Source organism: Acomys russatus, chromosome 13 (assembly GCF_903995435.1).
Source record: "Acomys russatus chromosome 13, mAcoRus1.1, whole genome shotgun sequence".
NCBI classification, from domain to species: Eukaryota; Metazoa; Chordata; class Mammalia; order Rodentia; family Muridae; genus Acomys; species Acomys russatus.
The window spans coordinates 25,649,376-25,671,699 of NC_067149.1; the positions used below are offsets into that span (position 1 = coordinate 25,649,376).

The 22,324-nt window shown below is 44.1% G+C and overlaps 1 protein-coding gene across 4 annotated transcripts in view; it reads right to left on the reverse strand.

Moving 5' to 3' along the window:
• The window catches only part of Frmd4b (FERM domain containing 4B), a 313,962-nt gene that overhangs the window by 60,752 nt on the left and 230,886 nt on the right, over positions 1-22,324 (reverse strand). For all 4 annotated transcript variants that reach the window (XM_051154965.1, XM_051154962.1, XM_051154963.1 and 1 more), the window contains 2 exons: positions 8,634-8,690; positions 7,819-7,841 (listed from right to left, as the gene is read on the reverse strand). In XM_051154965.1, coding sequence (XP_051010922.1) covers positions 7,819-7,841; positions 8,634-8,690 — 80 coding nt within the window. The remainder of the gene's footprint in view (positions 1-7,818; positions 7,842-8,633; positions 8,691-22,324) is intronic.

Genomic DNA, 22,324 nt, shown 5'->3' on the forward strand with positions numbered 1-22,324 from the left:
GGCTGGCTTCCCCTTTCATCTCCTCCTCCTTCACAGGGCTTCAGGTGTGAGCATTCCTTCTTAGGCTGCCTCTGGTCTCTAGCTGCCTAGGATCTGCTCACCTCTGCCCCCAGGGAACAATTGAAAAGGGAAGATCCAATCATCAGCTTCCAAGCCTGGGCATCTCAGGGAATGCCGAGTATTGTGTTTAGGTGAATTTCTTTTGTCTTCAGACGAACCCAAGGTGGGTGCTACTTCTAATTTGCTGATAAGCAAACTGAGGTTGGAGACATAGTCCTTCCTGTCTCCTCCTGGCCCACACAGCAGAAACAAAGGCAATTAAGGGATACCTTGAAAAAAACGACCAAAAGACCAGCCAGCAAGCCTTATACCTGTTATTTGCACCAGTAGGGATTGGGCTTTAGAACTGTCTTCAAGGCTAGAGATGAGGCTCAGTCAGTAGAGTGCTTGCCTAGTGTCTTAGTTAGGGTCTCATTGCTGTCAAGAGACACCACGGCAACTCTTATAAAGGAAAACATTTAACTGGGGCTGGCTTACAGTTCTGAGGTTTGGTCCATTATCATCATGGCAGGAAGCACAGTGGCACACAGGCAGACATGGTGGGGGAGAGGGAGCTGGGAGTTCTACACTGGCAGGCAGTAGGAAGAGAGAGTGACACTGGGCCTGGCTTGAACGTCTGAAACCCCAGTGACACACTTCCTCTAACAAGGCCACACCTCTTAATTAGTGCCACTCCCTGTGGATCTCTGGGGGCCATTTTGATTCAAACCACCACAGCTAGCCTACAGCAAGTCCTGAGTTTAACCCCCAGGGCTGCATAAACTGGGTTTGGTGATAGAGGCCGATGATCTAAGGACTCTTGAGGTGGAAGGAGGAAGATCAAAAAGTCAGAGTCGTCACACTTAGCTACATAGAAAGTTCCAGGCTTGTGGTTACTTGGAGCCACAGAACCCTGTCTCAAAAACAAAACCTCTGGGTGCTATGGTTAAGAGTGCTGGCTGCTTTTCCAGAGGACCTGGTTCAATTCCTAGCACCCACATGGAGGATCGCAATTGTCTGTAACTCCAGTTCCAGGGTGTTACAGGCACTAGGCATGGCTTCTGCAGGCACCAGTCCAGGCACACTCCTGGTACACAAGACATATGTGCAGGCAAAACACACATACACATAAAATTAAAATTTTTTAAATTACAAAATATAAAACAAAGTGAAGTATCAAATTGGATTTGGTTCCGAGTACTCTGTTCCTAGTTTTGTGGTCGTAAATAAATTAACCTTTATAAGCCCAAGTTTCCAAATAATAACAACAACAACAACAATAATATTTTATTATTGTTATTATTATTATGAGAAAAAAAGTCACTTTACAGCCCTGGCTAGCCTGGAATTTACTAGGTGGATCAGGCTGGCCTTGAACTCAGAGTAATCCTCCTGCCTCTGCCTCTTGAGTACTGGGATTAATGCATGTGCTACCATACCCCAGGTTCCAATTCATCTTAAAAGGAGGGATGGTGACATGTTTGTACCGTTCTTTAGAGTACTGTGACAGATGTTAGGAAAGCACCTGCTCATGATGGGTACATGTTTGTCTTCCTTTGTTGTCACAGCACCCCAGGCAAGACTATCCACCACTTCTCTCTATCGTCACCTTTAGAGCAGGCTGCCAGAAGAACTGTTATCAGTATGTTTATTCTTATTTTATATCCATGTATTTCTTTTGTCTCTGGGGGTGTCGGGGGTATGGGCACACCTGCCGTGGCAAGGGTGTGGAGGCCAGAGGACAGCTTGCAGGGGTCTGTTCTCTCCTTCCACTACTTGGGTCTCAGATATTAAACTTGGGTTATCAGTCTTGGGGTGAGTGCCTTTACCACTGTGTTACTGACTGGGTTGGGAGGTGGGGTGGGGGATTATTGTTGCCACTGAGGAGACAGCTCAGTAAATAAACAAGTTAGTGTTGCCAGAGCAGCTCCTGAGGGCAGCAGTACCAGAACACTCTTTGTTAGTTAACTGGAATTCTCTAAATCTAAACCAAAGGGTCCATGATAAGCTACAGGGGGCGGGGAGAGGAAGTTGAAAGTGACTTGCCACTTCCGTGTTGGAAGCAGTGTGAGAATGGGTGGGACAGAGTCTCAGAGTCCATGACAGGGATGGACTGCTGACCTGCACACTCAATACCACAGTCGCATACGTTGTTGGTGTCACCACTCACATCGTTGGTGTCACAACTCTTCTTCTCTCCGCCTTCTAGCAAAGACGTGCCTGTCCTGACACAAGACATCTGCCGCCATTCTAGAAAGCTCTGTCAGTCAGCTGGAGTGCGTTTGTCACTACATTTCATTCTGTGGCCAAACTCATAAGGCTGCAGGCTGGACTAGGACCAACTGTCAAATTTTTTTTTTTAAGTCTAAAGAAATTTGATTAAAATGAAAATGTGATGAGAGAGTTTTCTAAAAATTACCTAGTTTGTTGAAGACTCCTGTCAAGTCTGCTTTCAAATGTCAACTCTTAATGCTCTTAATGGCTGGCAGAACACACACACACACACACACACACACACACACACACACACAATCTATAAGAATTATTTAGGCTGAAAAGTGGGTCAATATAAAATTCTGTAAATATTTTAAATAAAAATATTTTAGCTTTCATCATATTGATAGGAGCAGAAGGAACCACAGTCGACGGGGCCGTTGGAGAGCTATTTATTTAATAGTTACAGACTTTCAATGTGTAAAATGAGACAGTTTCAGAGATTGGCTGCACATGATGAATGTAGTTAATAGGACTGACCTGTATTCTTAAAGTTCAGAGATAGAGGGATGGAGAGATGGCTCAGCAGGTGGGAGCACAGACTGCTCTTCCAGACAACCTGGGCTCAATTCCTAGCACCCAGTAGGCAGCTCATAACTGTCTGTAACTCTGAGATCTGACACCCTCACATGGACACATGCAGGGAAAACACCAATAAATGTACATAAAAATAATTTAAAAAAAAATTCAGAGCTAGAAAACTAGTAGGCAGGAGAACAAGAACCTATATACACACTATTTTCTCCCAAAGCATAAAAAGTTAGACTCTGGAAACTTCCCACTAGAGAAGTCAAGTTTATATAGTCAACTTGAGGCCTGGATGCTTTGCCACTTCTTCCTGCCATGGGTGACTAAGCCCATCTGGATGGCACCAACACACCTGCATTAGCTGCATTGGCCGCGTCAGCACAGCTGGCTGCACTGGGTTATGTCACAGCTCCCACTCCCACTCTGTGTATCCAGAACCACAGCAGAAGGCATGCAAACACTCATCACCCATCAGCAGGCATGGGGGATGCCTTCCTCACTATGTCACCTGTAGCTCTGGGGATGGCTTGCCTCTGAGCAGTACAAGTAACTCATGTCTACCACTCTCCATTGGTATGGAAGACTACCCAGTTAATGACTGAGACAGCCACTGTCAACGCCACAATGACCTTCACTTCAGTCTCACAGAGTTGTCACAAGTGCCCTGGCCTGGTCCAGTCTTTGGGAGAGAGTATGAATGGGTCAAGAGGACGGAATTGATCTCCTCCGGGCTTCTGTTCTCTTTGTTGTATCTCATCCTTAAGATGTTTAGTATAAGGTGTTTGGAGGTACAGGATGGTTGATTAAAATGGAATGAACAAGCCGGGCGGTGGTGGCTCATGCCTTTAATCCCAGCAATTGGGAGGCAGAGGCAGGTGGATCTCCGCAGGTTCAAGGCCAGCCTGGACTACAGAGGGAGTTCCAGGACAGCCAGAGCTCCAAAACTCAGTGTTCTTATCTGTAAAATTGGACAGCAATAATGCCATTTTCATAGGGCTGCCAGGACGGTGGAGGTAATAATAGAACAGCCACTCCAGGCTGTTATTATGTATTCAATATTAATTGAGATAAACTGCATTTCAGACAGGCCAGCTACCTTATCCGTCAAGTGATCTGAAACCAAATGGTTAAATTCCAAAGCGTTTGGGCATCACTAATACCCCTTGGCTCATGCCCTCTGGTTGTTATAGCTTTCTCAGACTGGTATACAGAACCTGGGGTCACCACTGTTTATCTCTAAAACCCTACTTTTCCATTGCACCCAGACACCCTAACCTGGCATCACGACACTGCCCCCCTCACCACACACCTCTGCTTGCTGCTCCCTCTCTCTCCCTTTCCCTTCCTGTTCCCCATATTATTTTGCCTCCAAACAGGCTTTGCTCAAACTCTTCTTCCAGAATGCCTTTACAAATAAAAAGGGCTGCCCTTCTTACTCTGCTTCCTGCCAGGGATCCTTCAGAGTACTTAAAGTGCATTGTCGTAGCAGTAGGAAGCGAGGCTCTCCCAAGGCTCATTAGGAGTGGTGTGGGGGGCTTCCATGTGCTTTAAATAGCCTACAGCCAGAATTTCCAAGTCAGCCCTTCCACTTCAAAGATAACAAGTGCTCTGGCAACACAGACAAACAGAGAACATCCCCACCCTGCCCCCAGCCCCGCCCCCACCACCTCACCCCCACCCCCACCCCAGAGCTGACCCAGCCAGGCTTTACAGGCTTTATCAGGGAGCTGCCAGGCCGCAAGTGAGTTTGGAAAGGCAAAGGGGCTTTGTTTGGTTTTGTTTTTAAGGTCCCGAAAGCTGAGTTACCAAGTAACTAAGTGCAAGGATGCTTTGGTTTGTAAGTGGAAAGTGAGTGACTTTGATTTTCACTTCACTGTGGAGCCAGGATAAGGGTCTGATTAACACCTACCTTCAAATGGAAGGGAATATTCCCAATTTATGGCAGTGTTATAAAAATGCACCTATTTCCCATGGGAAAGAAACTTCTCTGGATGCCCAGAGCAATTAACCAAGGTGAGGGAAGGATGGTTCAAGCCCGACTGCCACCAAGCTTCGTGACAACATGTGAGCTGTGACTTGTCCCCCTAGAAATAAGTAAATGTAAAATCAAAACAAAACAAAACAAAAACCCCTATTTTTAAAGAAATAAAAATTGCCTTAAAAAATGCCCCACAAACAATGCCAGGTGCAGATGTTCACCATGACATTATTTACAGTGGCTAAAACAAAGGCAACAACTCACATTTGTAATGGGGGAACAGTACATGTGTCCATCAGTGTGATGGGCTAGGTAGCTATGATGCAATGCCTGGAATCCCACCAATGGAGAAGGGGAGGCAGGAGGGTCAGGAGGTCAAGGTCATCTCCAGCTACACAGTGAGTTTCAGGTAAGGTTAGGCCACACGAGATGCTGTCTAAAAACAAAACCACACTCAACAAGCAACAGCCAATTCTGATGGAATATTAAAGTGATTACAGTAATGACTCCAGGCATCTTACAAATTTGAATTCAACTCTTGTTCCAACCTGTGGCATATTTACGATTATTAGAAGTCCTATTTTGCATACCAGGAAATTAAGGCTTGATGAGGTTAAGTGATTGTTTTCCTAGATTGTATAGGCGGTACATGGCAGACTTGGGGTTTGAATGAGCCTGTTGGCCTTTACAGTCTTTGCTCTATCTGTGATGACACTGATCATATTTTACTTTGCCTGTTTTTCCTACATTAGTTCTATTAAAAAAAAAATGCTCATCAGAAGAATATATACTTCCCATTGGGGAAGAGATTAGACAGCATAGGTGGTATTGAATTCTATTCTATTCTATTGATACCTTCAGTGACAGACACTCATGCCTTTTATTCAGTCACCTTTGTTATCAATAATTAGTGCCTTTGTAATGTATAGCTCTTCCACACTAATAATTTCCCCAAGACCCCAACTCGTAGATGAAGGAACTGAAATGAAACTTGGGAAGACTAAATGGCTCCTTTGGGGCAATACTGATAGTTTGTGCAAGACCTGGTTCCCAGTTCTCTCTACCACTTGGTACAGGTTGACAATTTTAAGAAAGCATGTGACATATCTTCAGCCTAGGGCTCCTCAAGGAAACTACTAAAACCCAACTGGAAGTAAGGAAAGACTGAGTAAGACTTGGACAGAGCTGAGTCAGCAAGAGCAAACTGCCGTCTAAAGCTGAAATGTCTCCGTTCCTCATGGTGGGTCCCTGGCAGCCTTCCTCTATGCCAGCTCCTGGGCTCTCCAAAAGGAAAGCGGATGAAAGGAACCTTTCTCTTTTTGTCCCACGGCATGCCACTAACACTTTCATGGGCCCACCTTTGTCTCACAACTCTTCTTAGAAGCAGCCAGGAGAGCAGACAGAATTGTGATGCTGATTAAGGGGGTAGTAACCACTCCAGCACCTGAGGTGTCTTGCAGACTCTGCCCCTAGCCACCTTCACACACTCAATTCCCAGCAGTCCTATGGGCTAGGCTGCCTTTCACTGGTGAGAAAACTGAGGCTAGGGTGTCTGACACCAGCTTGGCCCTCACAGAGTCAGGAGTGGGGAAGGGAGAGTAAGTAACCCATACTACAAAGACTGAAGCCATCGTAAACTGACTTTATGACTGCCTACACGACCGCAGACCTTATGCATGCACAAAATCATATGCATATATGTGTATGTGTACACATGAAAGTAGGAGAGACTGACAAGATGAATGGGATTAGAAGAAGTAGGGGGGATAAAGGCAAAAAAGCAAGCCAGGCATGGTGGCGCACGCCTTTAATCCCAGTACTCGGGAGCCAGAGGCAGGCGGACTGCTGTGAGTTCGTGGCCAGCCTGGTCTACAAAGCAAGTCCAGGATGACCAAGATAACACAGAGAAACCCTGTCTCGAAAAACAATACAAACAAACAACAACAACAACAAAAACAAAAAACAAAAAAAGGCAAGAAAGCACAATTTACTGTTGTGAAATGCCTTAGAGAGCCTATACAACAACAACACACACATATACACACAAACATACACTCACATGCATACACGTACACACACAGACACACCACATGCTCTCAATGAGAGGGAGTGGTGAGTAACTGAATGACGGGGTGTTAAGTGGAAAGCCCCACTCTATCATTCTGGATGGGCAGGGTGAGGAGGGTGGATTATTCCACAGGGACTGGAAGCCAGCAAGCTTGGAAGGCATTATTTTATCAGCCCACTACTGAGCACATTATTCAAAGCTTTGGCTGGAATGAGTAGGCGATCTGTAAATAATCTCTGGGTGAAGCTTACAGAAGTGGAACACTGGCGTGACAGAGGCCGGGCTTTCAATGGGTCATTGGCCTGGGCACTGCTTCCCACCAGAGGCCTCCCCTGCAGCTCTGACAGTTCCCACTCCTCTACCTAGGACCACACCACTGCATAGAAGAGACAGCACGGAGGAGGGTGAATTCACACACTCTGCTGATGTGGCCAGCGAGGCACTTAGCCCCAGCGTCAGTGTAGCAACAATGCAACTGCTAGGTCAAGTGTATGAAGGGTGAGGCCCCTTTAGGGCAGCTGCAAAAGAAAGCCCCTATTAATCCCTTAACTAAGCAGCTGATGGATTTAATCTGTTTCTGCATACGTTAGAACCCCTTACACACAGAATCATTATACGCTTAAAAAAAAAGCACAAGTTAGTAAAGCTTTTTACAGCGTTCTTCATCTCAATAACCAATGTGAGACAATGCTAGAACTTGGAGAGCTGCTGACTATAATTTCCTGTCACTCTGTCTTGAAAAATTGTGAGAAAGCTTCATGTTTAGAGTAATTCACAAAAAGAACAGGTTTCTATGCCAAAGAAGAGGAGCTCTGAGCCGCCAGCCTCAATCCGCTTTCTTTTGATTTTGCATCCATTATTATTTAAAATAACTCATTCCCCAACTGGGGAGCCTCACTCTACATAGTGACATCAGAAACAGAATCATTACCTGGTATAATCTCCCTTGCTTTCCTGAAATAAAAATAAAGACACAATCAATATGTATTTATGCTAAGCTCAATGAATGATTTATTCTTAGTTATTTTCCCTCTCACAAAGTTCAGACCTTTCTGTTAAGAACGGTACTTAAAGGGGCATTACCCACACGGTCACTATTGATAAGAAAACACAAGTATACACGAGATGTGTCTTAACCTTAACAGAAGATACTAATATACAATAATTATTATATTATTATTCATGTGTATATATAAAGAAGCACTGACAATGACTTCTTGTTGCATTTCTACGATCATTGAAGTGCTACACTTTTTAGACTGACCGGGGTAAATCAACACACACTATTTACTTTCTCTTTACTTTTAAAACAAGCTCAGGACAAGGTTAAACCGACTTTGCTTTTCAGCTGCCAGTATATTTAAGAATTAAAAGGGCTCTTTACAGAGCCTCAAGAAAACGTGTACCAAAAGTTGCTAAAATTTAAATGAAAATTACAGCTGTTCTAACACCTGTGCCTCCCAAGTTCAAGTAACCGGGAGTCCTTTTCCAGGAACGTGGTCTGAACTCCTTTCCATTGGAACAGTCTAAACTACATTATGCCTTTGAGAAACATTATCACAGGCTAGTTCATGCAAATGATTTTTAAAACGGAATTCAGCAGGTCACAGCTTTCACTGATAAGCCATTTACTGGTTTGAAAATCCACCGGGTTCTGGCCCACTGCAAAAGTTTCAGAGTTGCAGGCAGTTAGCAGGAAACCCGGAAACAAAAGGGAGCTGCTTAAGGGCAGCAAGGAGACCTTACCTGTAAAACCAGGGCTGCCAACTTGAAGACGGTCTCACTGTCTACTTCAATTTGCCCCTGTGGGTGGAAGAGGAGAACAGCACTGAGCACGCGTCTACCCTGGGCTGGAGCAAATGGCTGTGGAGCTGAAGAATCTGTCACAGCTTGGCACCTCCAGTTTACGATCAAATGCAGAGCATACCATTGCAAGGGAGGGGGGTGAACAGAGAGACCTCAAGGAGGGATAGGAAGAATGTGTGTGTGTGTGTGTTCATTGGGTAGAAACTTTTTGCTTAGAAAAGACAAGTCACTCTGAGGCTAAAAATTTAGACAGTTTTGAAGTGAAATATTTGAATAATTTTTTAAAATTTCTACAAATGTATTTTAAACTCCACAGATTTTTTTTATAAAAAATATGTGTCTGTTGCATGTTCCTGAGATAATTTTCCATCTCCGAGTTACTTCAGCATACACATGGTGCAAACATTATTAAGGCATAATTTCATTTCCTTGTCAGTAACACACTCTTGAGTTAGTGTTTGTTCCATCCTGACTGAAACAAGAAGCCTTAAACACCAGTAGCAGCAAACGCGAAGAAGTCTGAAATTCTGTTGCTCTGAACCTGTCATTTTTCCACCCTTTTATTTCTTCATCCTTCAGGATCCCAGGGAAAATTTGGGGTCCTGAGGCTTCTTGATGAACAAGACTGCTTTTGTCAGAAGACATGCTTAACTGTGGGTGAACAATATCCCACCCACCTTCACACCCTTGATCCATGACCTGTGTAATGGCGGCGCTGTGCTGTGTAACACTACGACACTAAGCTGGTATAGAGGAACTCTGAATTTAAAGTTGGCGGGCATATGAGTTCCCAAGGACTAAACCAAGCCCATCCTTGTTCAGTGCGGGCCCTTTTGCGCTTTCAAGTAAGTACGCAGTGTTTAAAGGCCTGGGAATTGCTGGGTGCTCTTTATTCCCCATTTTTATCTGTTGAACCCAAACGGTAGCATCTGTTATTCCAAGTCCATCTGTGGGAGTCACTAAATAGTGTTAAGCCCGTGAACAATAGGAGGTTTACAGGGGACACTGTCCTTAGTGAGGGCTTCTGGAAAGATTAAGATTGCCAGCTGGGCATGGTGGTGCCCACCTTTAATCCCAGCACTCGGGAGGCAGAGGCAGGAGGATCGATGTGAATTGGAGGCCAGCCTGGTCTACAGAGTGAGTCCAGGACAGTCAAGGCTACACAGAGAAACCCTGTCTCAAAAAAAAAAAAAAAAAAAAAAAAGATTAAGATTGTCTCTTAGCATTAACTTGTTTGAGTTCTTAAACAAAAGAGGAACTAATAACAATCTTCTAGAAGCCACAGAATGAATTGAGAGACAAGGGAAACCAGAGCAGGTGAGAGAGAAGGAAGACTGGTAATTCTGAGTTCCATCCCTGGGACTAATAAGGTAAAGGAGAGAACCAGCTCCATAAAGCTGTGCTGACACAGCCCTCCCACCCCCCACCCCCATTAAAACCCTAAAAACAAAAACAAAGAGGAGGAAAAAGGGGAAAACCCCAAGGTATTACACTAGCAGTGATAATTACTGGTTCCCTTATACTTAAAAAAAAAAAAAAAAAAAAAAAAAAACTTAATTCACCCATCAACAGACAGTTGGGTCCTCCCTTCTGAAACCCAAGGCAGAAGATCTGCTTCAAAGGTTTGTTTCAAGAGCTCACAGAGCCCAAGCTTTGGAATTCAAAGCTCGCCCACAATCTCTAGGAACTGATTATAAAATCAAAGAGAAGCTGAGCTCAGGAATCAATGGCCCTCTGTCTTCCCAGCAAGACACTGGCTCTCTAACCAAAGAGATGTTGAGCGGTTAATCCACCAGGTGAGGTGAGTGTTGATTAGGTTACATTTTAGGAAGGTCAAATTCCTTAAATTCAAAACACAAAGAAACTCATGGAGAAGGAGGACGTGTTGAGAGGACAACTTAAAAAAAAAAAAAAAAGCCCTGATTTGAAAATAGGCCAGGGCTCAAAGTCATTTTAGGAAAGGGGAAAAAAAGTTTAGGAGCTTATATTTGAGTATTATAAAAATCAAAGATGAAGAAAATAACTTGAAAAGCCCTGCCAACTCCCTGGATTCCCACGGACTCCATTTGCCTCGTCAGAACCTTAGATGAGTCATCTGAAAAATATTCTAGACACCACCTTTTCAATTTAGCAAATGGAAGTTAAGCAGACAGATTAAAAAAAAAAATGATACCTAAAGCAGATATCCCGTAGGAAGCTGCCAAATAAGTTTCCACCTCGGAAGGGTCATTAAATATTAAATCACTAAAGGGAGGAGGGAAGCCTGCAGAGTACCAGGCTCAGACAGCACCAGGCATCAAAGGCCAGCGCCTGCTAACGGAAGTGGCCCAAACCCAGTTTTGATGTGGGGGCCGGGGGATGTTTCAAGCCTTGTTCCAGATAAGGAAAAAGTTGGGCCAAAGCCCCAGTTTGTTTTATAATCCTCATTCCCTACCTCACCTGACATCTGACATATAACTTCTTGTGGAAGACACCAGAGGCAAACCATTCTGAGCCCTAACACTGGTCACTTGATTAACTCGTGCAGTTCATTAAACAATGCATCCATCAGGAATACCCACCCCATCTGCTCAGTTCTCAGCACATTCATTTGGCAAAAGTCAATTAAATCTTTTAAGAACTCTAGTCCTTCAAAGTTCGTGCCTGAACTATCAACACTGTTTTAAAACGGGAGGCTGCCCAGGGCAGAGGATTTCTTTTACCTCCAACCATGGCAACAGAGGTAACTGGAGACAGGGCAAGCTAACACTTGAGACTCAGAGGGAGCTCCTTCCAGAGAAAGGTGAGGACATCCTTCAGTGGGTTTCCATGACTGCCGGCAACAAACAAAGAGCCAGAGACAGGAGCCAGATGATGGGCCTGAACACACAAAGGTAAGCTGAGACGGTGTCCCGGCGCCTCACTCTCATGGCACTGGAGCACAGGTCACCTGTGCCTCTCACAATACTAATGAGGTGAATTCTAGGTCCCTAATTAATGGGATTGAAGAAAAGAAAAGTCCTAGGACCAGACAGGGAACTTAGTGAAATACGACCCAATGGGTTCAGTCAGCACTGAAGATCGGAGAGATGGCTTATAGCATCCAATCTCCTTACATGTTGTGGCTCTAGACTTCCTGTCCTATGTTCTTCCCTTTCTCCTGTGCATGGCTAATCTAGAATTTCATTACCAACAATGTTCCAAAGGCTTGCTTTGGGTAAAACGTGGGTTCAAGCCAGACTTGGAAAATGACTCAAAATGCATTTTGAGTTTCAGTGATGAAACTGTATGTTACTAACAAACACACTTTCTATAGGAGATCAGGAAATCATTTCTGAGGACTCATTCTGTCCATCCGAGACGGCTGCTGTATTTCATGGAAACTTACTCTACACTATAGCAATGGGTATTAATAATGTAAGTGAAACTGCAAAACACCAACAAAAAAGGTACAAGAGACCAAGGCTCAGTGGGAGAACATTTGCCTAGTGTTTGTGAGGCCTAGGTTCAAACCTTAGGACTGCTAAATAACTAAGTAAATAGATACCAAGATGAAAGAAAAAAAAACTATTGCTTTAAATTATTACAACATCAGTGGATTCAGGCAATAATATATTTTGTTGTTATTTTGTATTTATGGTTCTTATCATAAGACTTGAGCCATAGGTACACCAGGTCAATGTGCTACCACTGACCTACATGCCCAGAGCTCTACACAATAGTCTTCAATAAATAAAATGAAAGCTCAATTGGAAATGGACAGGATGATGAGATATTATCTTTTTATCCATCACTTATCAAGGACAAAGGGGAAAATGTTGAGTCTTCTTTATAGGAGAACCAAATAGCTCTCATCTCACCCAGGCACAAGGATTCCAACATCGGAACAGAAAAAATGCCACGTGCCTTCTCATGCTGTGCACTTAGGACAGGGACAACCCCCTCCACAGACAGACAGACAGACAGACAGACAGACAGACACACACACACTAGTGTGCTGTGCCAGTAAGTGTAAATATCTTACAACTGCAACCCAAAGGTTGGGAGGAGCTCCCAGCTACAGCATTTACTGGTTTCTTTGAGGTGATTCCCACCGTGGCTTATTGCAAGCAACCCATATGACATTCCAGAACCCAAGGTGAGAAGTGGCACCCAGGGGCTAGTATAAGCTGTCTCCAGCATACCATGGTATAGAATTCCTGTCAAAAACAAATCACACTTTTAATCCCAGCACTGAGTGGGCAGGGGCAGGCAGATCTCTGTGAGTTTGCGGCCACCTTAGTCTGCCTAGTGAGTTCCCAGACAGCCAGAGCTATGTGAGAGAAACAAATAAAAAAAAGTACTAGGTTTGATAGTGAGGAACCATTCATGAAACAAACAAACCAAGGGCCATCCTAGAAAACATCCTGCCTGCACTCATGTCACTGAAGTGCCTGAGAGATGGAGACCACAGGGTCGCAACAAAGAAGTGCATTATCCTGGGTCAAGGGGAAAAAAGATGAGGATGGAACGACAAACTGTGGACTCAGCAACAGTGTGGGCCCAATGCCAAATGCTCTAAGCTGGGTCACGGTAATACAGCATGGCAGGCACTCTGAGGGGTTAACTGCTATGATGATTTATAGCTTACTCTCTCGAGTGGCTCAACTGAAAACTACACAGAGGGCACAGAGAAAGTGTGAGTGTGGATGCTGTGCCCTGTTAAAAGCTGATATGGTTTGGTAACACATGTACTGCTATGCTTTGAGTTGTTCTTCCAAAGCTTTTATATGTGTCAAACTACCCCATAGTAAAGTTATAAAATTTGTTTGGAAGAAAAGGAAGACTCTGCTTTCCAGGATTGGTAGTGTAACTCTCCTTTGGAAGTTACCTCTCTCTCTTTTGGCTGTACCAGATGAGTAACCGTCATTATCTGGGGGCAAGTGATGGAAGCTAGTCCAGCTACCTTTCCAGGACTCTGCCAAATTAGAACTGAGGGAAGAAAGCTTGCTGTCTCTAGAGACAAAGCTGGGAAGTTATGACCCAGACTGGACACACAGAAAGAATCTTCTTGATACTAGTACTCAGCTATTTCCACTGCTGAGTGAGGCTGGACCATCTCAGTCTAGTCAGACATTGCTCAGACACTGCTAACAATGATGACGTAGATGCTGGCTAGGATGCTCCCAGTGTGATTTGTCCCTAAGACAGCAAACCACAGTGAACAGATATGATAAAGACACAAACAAATACATGCATGTTGCTCCCTGGAGATTTCCCAGTTTTCCCTGAAGACACATGAGCACAGAGGTCTGCCAACTAAGAAATGAGAATACGCTTATCCACCAAGCCAGGCTGGTGGCATGGCCAAGCTCTATTCCTCTGCAGGGCCATTTGTTCTAGGCAATGCACCAGTTCCATTTCTAGAGATTACCATGCATATAGCAGGTCAGGCCACACACTACTGCATCTGTCTTCATCCTCTGAGTGGATGAGGCAATACTTTGCTCCTTGTAATACATGGGTCATTCAGTCTTCTAGACCCCAGCATTTTAAACTGTGGCCTGTGAACCCCTACAGGGTCATGTAACAGAAAATGGGGAAGATGAAAAATTTGGCAGCAGTAGAAAGTTTCTGAATAGACAACGATGGAAACATAAATCGAACTCAAGTGTGTAATGAATCTGAGGTGTTTGTGTCAGTGTTCGCCTGCACTGAATCACAGCATCATAGGACTTGACTGTAGCCTTGTGCCTACACAACACAAGCCATGTGACACCAATGAACCCAGTCTGAAACACCTCAGCCTATACCAGAGAAAACTGGATATTATAAACTACAGTGCATGTACTGAATATTTCAAATTTTCTGCTCCTATACAAACATAGTAGCTAAATTACAGAAAACAAAGGCTTCTAATATTTTCCTACCATCATTCTTGAGAGTGTAATTACCAAATAGGTATATTTATGAATTGTATTGGGTAAAAATGTTTCATTTTAAAAATTGATGGATGAGGGTTGGAGGAATTAGGTGGAGGAGGGGGAGGAGCTGTGAAATGCTGTATTTTCAACATGGCTTCATTGCAGGAGCCTTTCTGGGAAAAGCGCTCTGACACCAATCAGAGTGGAAGCAAAGAGATGTCAGCTGAGTACTGAATAAAGCCAGGATAGCCTCTGAAAGGCTTCAGTGATGGGTCCAAATTTTATTCTCATTTTATTCTCTAAGTCCACAAGGTGGGATGGGAAAGCAAGTGATATTTTACAGAAGGGTGCATGACAGTTAGCAAGTTGGTAAAGGCAGTGCCCAGTCGTTTCAGCTATCCCCCAGGTCACTCCGGCTCTAGGTAGCAAGTGAAGTCAGGCTTGGCCAATAGGCATTACAAGTAGTGCTTTAAGGAAATCGCTAAATAAATCAATAATTCGGCATTTAGCAATTAGTCTTTTCTATCTTATTCTACTTCAACATGACCGCCGCACTCACGAACTCACAGTCGCTGTAGTTACTTGCACAAGATCAAGCCAACAAGATCAGTCAACATTCCAGCAGGCAGTGCTAATTTAACTAGCCTTGTGGGTTGTTACAAAAGCGAAAATGAAAACAAACACAAGAACAACAATTAAAAAAAAGGAGAGGACGTTATGGTGGTTTGAACAAGAATGGTCCCCATAGGCTAATCCTTGAATATTTGGTTCCCAGTTGGCGGACTGTTTAGGAAGGACTAGGAGGTGTGGCCTTGATGAAGAGGTGTGTCACTAGGGGTGAGCGTTGAGGTTTCAAAAGCCCATGCCAGGACCAGTCTTTCTCTAATTCCTGCTTGTGAATGATACGTAAGTTCTCAGCTACTGCTCCAGTGCCATACCTGCCTGCTGCCGTACATCCTGCCATGTTGATCATGGAATTGCCCTCTGAAACTGTAAGCAAACCTCCTGTTAAATGTTTGCTTTTTATAAGTTGCCTTGGTCATTGTCTTACTTGGGGTTTCACTGTTGCAAAGAGGTACCATGACCAAGGCAACTCTTAAGAAGGAAAACATGAATTAGGCTGGCTTACAGTTTCAGAGGTTTACTCCGTTATCGTCATGGAGGGAAGCATGGCAGTGTCCAGGCAAACATGGTGCTGGAGAAGGAGCTGGGAGTTCTACATCTTGATCCGCAGGCAGCAAGGACTGTGTGCCACACTGGCCATAGCTTGAGCACATATGTGACCTCAAAGCCCGCCCCCACAGTGACGCACTTCCTCTAACAAGGCCACACCTCCTAATAGAGCTCTATGGGCCTATGGGCCAAGCATTCAAACACATGAGACCTATTCAAACCACCACAGTTGTGTTTCTTCATAGCAATAGAACAGTGACTAAGACGGATATAGACGTGGGAAGGGGACCTGTTCAGGAGCATCCAGAGAAAGTGAGAGGGAGGAAACTGAGGGTAGACAGGCTCAAAATACAGTGTACACATATAAGAAAGCATCAAAGAGTAACTAAAAGATGTTTAAAATTTGACTTCTGAGAACCAAGCATGCGGGTGGCAAAGCCTGCAACTCAGCGCTGGAAGTGGATGCAGGAGGCTCGGCAGGAGGGATGTCCTAGGCTAAACAGCAAGTTTGAGACTAGGCTGCTAGCCTAGGCTAGAGACCTCACCTGGAAACAGAAAAAGAAAAGGAAGGGGCAGGCCGGCAAGCTGGCTGTGGATAAAGGCACCTGCCACCAAGCCTGACAACCCAAGTTTCTTCTGTGGGACTCACAAGGTAGAAGGACAGAACTGACTCCCACAAGTTACGCTCTGAGTGCCACACTCATTGCATGTGTGTAGCACACTTAAGACAACAACACAGTTCTTTAAAAGAAAAAACAATACTATGCTTCATTTGCTGATCTGAGTTTCATTTATTTAAAAAAAATCATTCAATGAATTTGGGCTTGGGATTTGTTCAGAAATTCCAAGTTTCTAAATTGACCCTCAACACACTTCTGCCATTTTGCTTGGCAAATTTGTACAAAGCTCCATTCTCTGTCTTGATGATTAAAAAAGTCAAAACATCAGCCCGCAGTGTCAAATACTCAGCCAAGATTTACTTTTCTTTTCCTGTAAAATGAGAAAATACATCTATTCTCATTAGTAGGCAACTTTGCCTTCACCTTTTATATTTTATATTTTTGGTTGTGAGCCTTTAACCGCTGAGCCACCTCTCCAGCCCCTTTGTCTTCATCTTTAATAAAGATTACTTGTAACACCAAAAATTGCTTTAAAATAAATTTATGCCAATATGTGATGTGGGAACTTATTTTAGAGACACCGACTCAAGAAAGAGTATCTTGGGCAAAAAGGTATTCCAAGGTAGAAAACAATTAAGAGCTTGGCTCTAGGTTGCAGACGCAGAGCAACTGACTTCCCTGAGGACTGCCCCATCTAGAACACTAAGTAGCACCATGGTCCACTCACTAGATGTGGCCAGAATCCTTTCCCTAGTTGTGACAACTAAAATTGTCTCCAGACACTGACAAATGTCCCCCAAGGGGACAAGACTGCCCTTAGTTAAGGACCTACTGCTCCGGAGTTTCAATGTTTTACTCTTCAGCTAATCCAGAGTCCCCAGAGACCTACATCAGTGAGCCCTAAGGGTTACCCTAGATAAAAGAGCTTTTGGGGAAACTGTTTCAGCATTACTCTACTGGCTTCAGTTGAAAAGCGATGCGGCAATACCCAGCGGTCATTATTTTAATAACCCCAGGTGGTTACTGAGGACATTGCTGATTACATCATATAATAGCCCTTTAGGAGGGCCCATGGGAGAAGTTTGCAAGCCTTAGTACCCAAGTTGACTATGTTCCTTCTTGCTTCGTTTAAATCTTCATAACCATGGTGAGCCACACACTAAACAAAATGGATCATGCTTTGGCTGGTAAGAAAAACTGAGTTCACAGTTCACAATTTGAAATTAAATTCAGTTTTTTTCACTAACTGTGCTCCTCACAGCATCTAATTATTTCTACTTATTTTCTTACTTCAGCCTAACTTCAATCTCATCTCACTTACTATCTGTGGATTTTAACAACTGATAGATACAGAAAAATGAACAGAGTTCAGGGGGATGCTTTTGCTCATTTTCCTTTGTGGTTTTGTCTTGTGGAGGCAGCGTCTTGATTTGTGATCTCCCTGCTCCATTCTCTCAAATTCTGGGATTACAGAGTATGTGTCATCATGCCCAGACAGCTAGATGTACTGTCACACATCTGTGTCACTTAGGTGATCTTCACCAACATCTGTTATCAGTAGCATTTTCATCTTTGGGAAATGTATGTCTTTGTATACATGACATTACATTAGTAAAATTATTTTGGTAACTAAGAAATATTTTGTTTATTTCTTTTATGGCACTGGCATGGAACTTCTAGGGTCTTGTGCACACTAAGCAAGTACTCTACACCAAGTTACATGTCCTGCCCCACTACATACAGAAGTGTAAAGTAATATTGCAAGTGCAACCACTCTCCACTCTAAGACACTAAGTCCCCTTTTTGTTTGGGAAGCTGTTTAGTTCCATGGACGCCTACATCCCAGTGGTCAGCCTTGGTCTCCTTGGGCTATGTACCGTGTCCTGCGATCCCTTCTCCCTGGTCTGCTCCTCCTCTGGCCTGTAATGTCAAATTGTACTAGAATCTATCTCCTGCTCTACTGCCCGAAGTGCAGGCTTTGGTCACTTACTGTTTCTAAAACTCAGCCCCTCATCTGTAAAATGAGAGTAAACATTAATTTCACCAAGTTTTCAAGATCATTACGTGAAGAATGTATGTAAAGCACTGATCAAAATGCCCAAAGAAAGCAGGGTTGGGGTGGTGCACGCCTTTAATCCCAGCACTCTGGAGGCAGAGGCAGGTGGATCTCTGAGTTGATACCAGCCTCATTTCAGAGTGAGTTCCAGGACAGCCAGGGCTACCCAGAGAAATCTTGTATCAAAAAAGACAACAAACCACAATGAAGCCAACCAAACCAAAAAACAAAACAAAACAAAACAAAACAAAAAAAAAAAAACCCACAAAACAAAACAACAACACACACATACCAAAAAAAAAAAAAAAAAAAGAAAAGAAAACAACAACAAAGAGGGCTATGAGATGCCTCAGCATCTTGCATTATTTGTTTCCAAGCCTAATGACCCAAGTCTTATCTTTGGGAACCTTTTAACAGGAGAGAACCAACCTTTGCAAACTGTTCTCTGGCCTCCAACATGTGCACCTCGGCATGTGTGCACCCCTCCCATGGTGCTTCTACATAACAATAAATGAGCAGATGTTATTTAAGAAACTGGGCATTCCAGATGGCTTAGTGGGAGAGGATGCTGTCACCAAGCCTTGAAACCTGAGATTGACCCCCACCCTGGACCCACACAGTAGGAGGAGAGAACCCAGTTCTGTAAGTTGTCCTTTGACTTTCACAAATCCACGCACGTACCATGGCACATGCTACCCACACACCCTCCGTTCCAGACCAGCCCTTGCTGACATAAACAAAATAAATAAATGCATGTAATTAGAAAACCATAAAGCCTCCGAATTCTCTTAATGCTGTTTTCTGCACCTACAATTATGGTGTCACTCTGTTTTGTTGTTCTGAGACAGGTTTTCTATAGCTCGGGCTGGCCTCCAACTTCCTGCATAGCCAAGTGATCTTGAACTCCTGATCCTCCGGCCTTGGCCTCCTAAGTGCTGGGATTATAGTTAGCATCTGGCAGCCCAGGCTAACATGCCTCTAGGTTGCTAAGCAACCTCTGACGTCATCTTGTGGCCACCAGGTGTGTACCAGAGTATAAAAGGGCCAATCTGCCATCTCGTCCCCGCCCCCCTTGCACTCTGTCTCTCTGTCCCCCCTAGGGCGGCCCTCCCCATTCTTTCTCTCCCCATGTGTCTACAATAAATCTCTCCGTATCAGATCTATTGTGTCTCACTCTACATATTTTTGATGATAACAATAGTCATACGTCACTATGCCCTGCATACTGTATGCCCTGACCATTCACACTTTCTAATACATTACACACCGTATGCACCTTCTTCATTGCTGGCTGGATAGAATCATCCAGTACATGAATTTTTAGCTATTTTGGCTACAGCACGATCTTCAGGACGCAGAACACCTCCTGGCATATAGCATGTGCTGAGCTATGCTTGTAGGATATGCACAGAAGAGCGCCGAGGCGATGAGGCTATAAAGCATGCTTTCGATAAGAAGCACTCTTGAGCCGGGCATGGTGGCACACGCCTTTAATCCCAGCACTCGGGAGGCAGAGGCAGGCGGATCGCTGTGAGTTCGAGGCCAGCCTGGTCTACAAAGTGAGTCCAGGATGGCCAAGGCTACACAGAGAAACCCTGTCTCGAAAAACCAAAAAAAAAAAAAAAAAAAAAAAAGAGAGAGAGAAGCACTTCTTGTGTTTGTGGACTCATTGCACACTTGCTTTGCTTAATCTTTTGGAATGAATGAAAGAAAGAAAGAGAGAAAAAGAAAGAAAGAAAGACTGACTCATCTTTCTGAACTGTGAGGATATTAACCAGGCTACCCCTATGAAAACTGTAGGTGGAGTGTGTGAGCAGTGGTTCTAGCCACACCAGCTGGAGACAATATACAGAGAAGGGGTCAGATTCCAAAAAGGCATTTACTCCTCTGGCTTCACTGGCTTCATATATAGTAAGAACACAAGGACACCTGGCCTTCACACCCCATGGCCTTTGGAAGGTGAAAAGAAAAAAAATGGCAGAAAGATAATCTGAAAAAGTCAAAATGTATCACAAGAAAACAAGCATGGAGCTTTTATGGGCGTGTGCCCTAATTGCAAAGACACAAGCAACATGACCAGAGTATCTACAGCCAGCGTCTCAGAAACTTGATCACAGTGAAGATAGGCATGGAGAGGGAAGGGGGGGGGAGGGAGAGATGGGGAGGAGGTGGGAGAGGCTGAGGGAGAATGGGAGGGAAGGAGGGAGGGAAAGAGGAAAGGGAAGAGGGAGAAACGGGGAGGGGGAGAGGGGGAGGGGGAGAAGGAAAGAGAAAGGGAGAGGATGAGAGAGAGGGAGAGGGAGAGAGAGGTGGGGTGGGGTGGGGGTGGGGTGTGGGGAGGGGGGAAGAATCAGTGCCCAGCTGTCAGCTCTAGGAGAATAATGCAGATGAGCTTGTGGAGAAAGGAGTGTAAACTAGCCAGGCTACACTTTCCCCAGGTGCAGCCCTGGCTGGTGTGTAAAGTTTACTTTCCGCTGAAGGCACATAGAGAACTTAAAAGTTTTTTCTTAAAATGAGATTCCAACTCAGAAACTCCAATTCAGATCTTCTTCTCCACAAAAAAGAAAAATGGCTGATTCCAAAGCCAGGCCAACAAAAACACAAGGAAACCTGGGCTTGTCCTCTGTGTCGGAAAGTAAGGAAGGGAGCGAAGGCAGATCCTTTCTCAAAAACCCAAAAGACAAAAGCAACAACAAACAAAGTCAAACAAATACCAAGCAAGTGATGCAACAAACCAAAAGGATACAGGATCCGAAGTCAGAGGGGATTCCATTAGGCACAGTGTGAGGGATGTGAGCATCAAAATGAACGGAAGACCAGACAGAAACAGACTGAATAAAGAGGAGCCTATGAACCAACGGAGATTGCTTTAAACGATTTTAAAGAGCAGGGATGTAGAAGGAAAAGTTGTTCTTTAGAAGAAGTTTGAAAGCATCAGACTTCAAAATTGCCATTGATGGAGACCACATTATTAACTCACTTGGGAAAGGCCACCCTGACAATACAAGAGGTTTGACCAATACTGTGGGGGAAGAGGACGAATAGTCTACAAGTACTGACTTCAGGCAATTTGCTTATTACAAAAGGACAAGGTGGCCTTAGAGTGGAGAAACCAAGCAGACATCAGTGCTTAAGTGTAGGGTAAGGACATCGTTTGGTCCTAAATAGGACCTTGGGTCAGAACACAGAAGAACAAAAACAGTTAAAAACAAAACATCAGAACCAGAGAGATTTGATCCAGGATTGTGAATCACACGCCTAAGCTGTGAACAGCGGGTCATCGCATAAGAGATGTTTGCTTCACTCAGTATTGCACACCCATCTGCTAAGTAGGTCCTAGCACCTATGACATACTTCCAAGCTAAACATTTTTGAATGCATTACTCTGTGTGTGTGTGTGTGTGTGTGTGTGTGTGTGTGTGTATGCATCTGCATGTGGAGTCCAGAGGTCAACTTCAGATATTCTTCCCCAGGAATGCTGGCCTCTTGCTTTTTTTTTTTTTTTTTTAAGATTTATTTGTTTATTACATATACAATTTTCTGCCTGTATGTATACCTGCACACCAGAAGAGGGAACCAGATCTCATGACAGATGGTTATAAGCCACCATGTGGTTGCTGGGAATTGAACTCAGGACCTCTGGAAGAGCAGACAGTGCTCTTAACCACTGAGCCATCTCTCTAGCTCCTTGCTTTTTAAAGCAGTGTCTCCTACCGGGAGCCAAGGCTAGCCAATTACTAGGATGACGAGAGTGCCCCAAGGATCCTGCTATCTCTACCTCCCTGGCCCTGAGATGACACATATGTACCACCAGGCTAGAATATGTTTTTCTAAACATGTGTTCTAGGGTTGGAATTCAGACTGAGATATCTCCCCAGGCTCCTTTCTATTTTCATTATT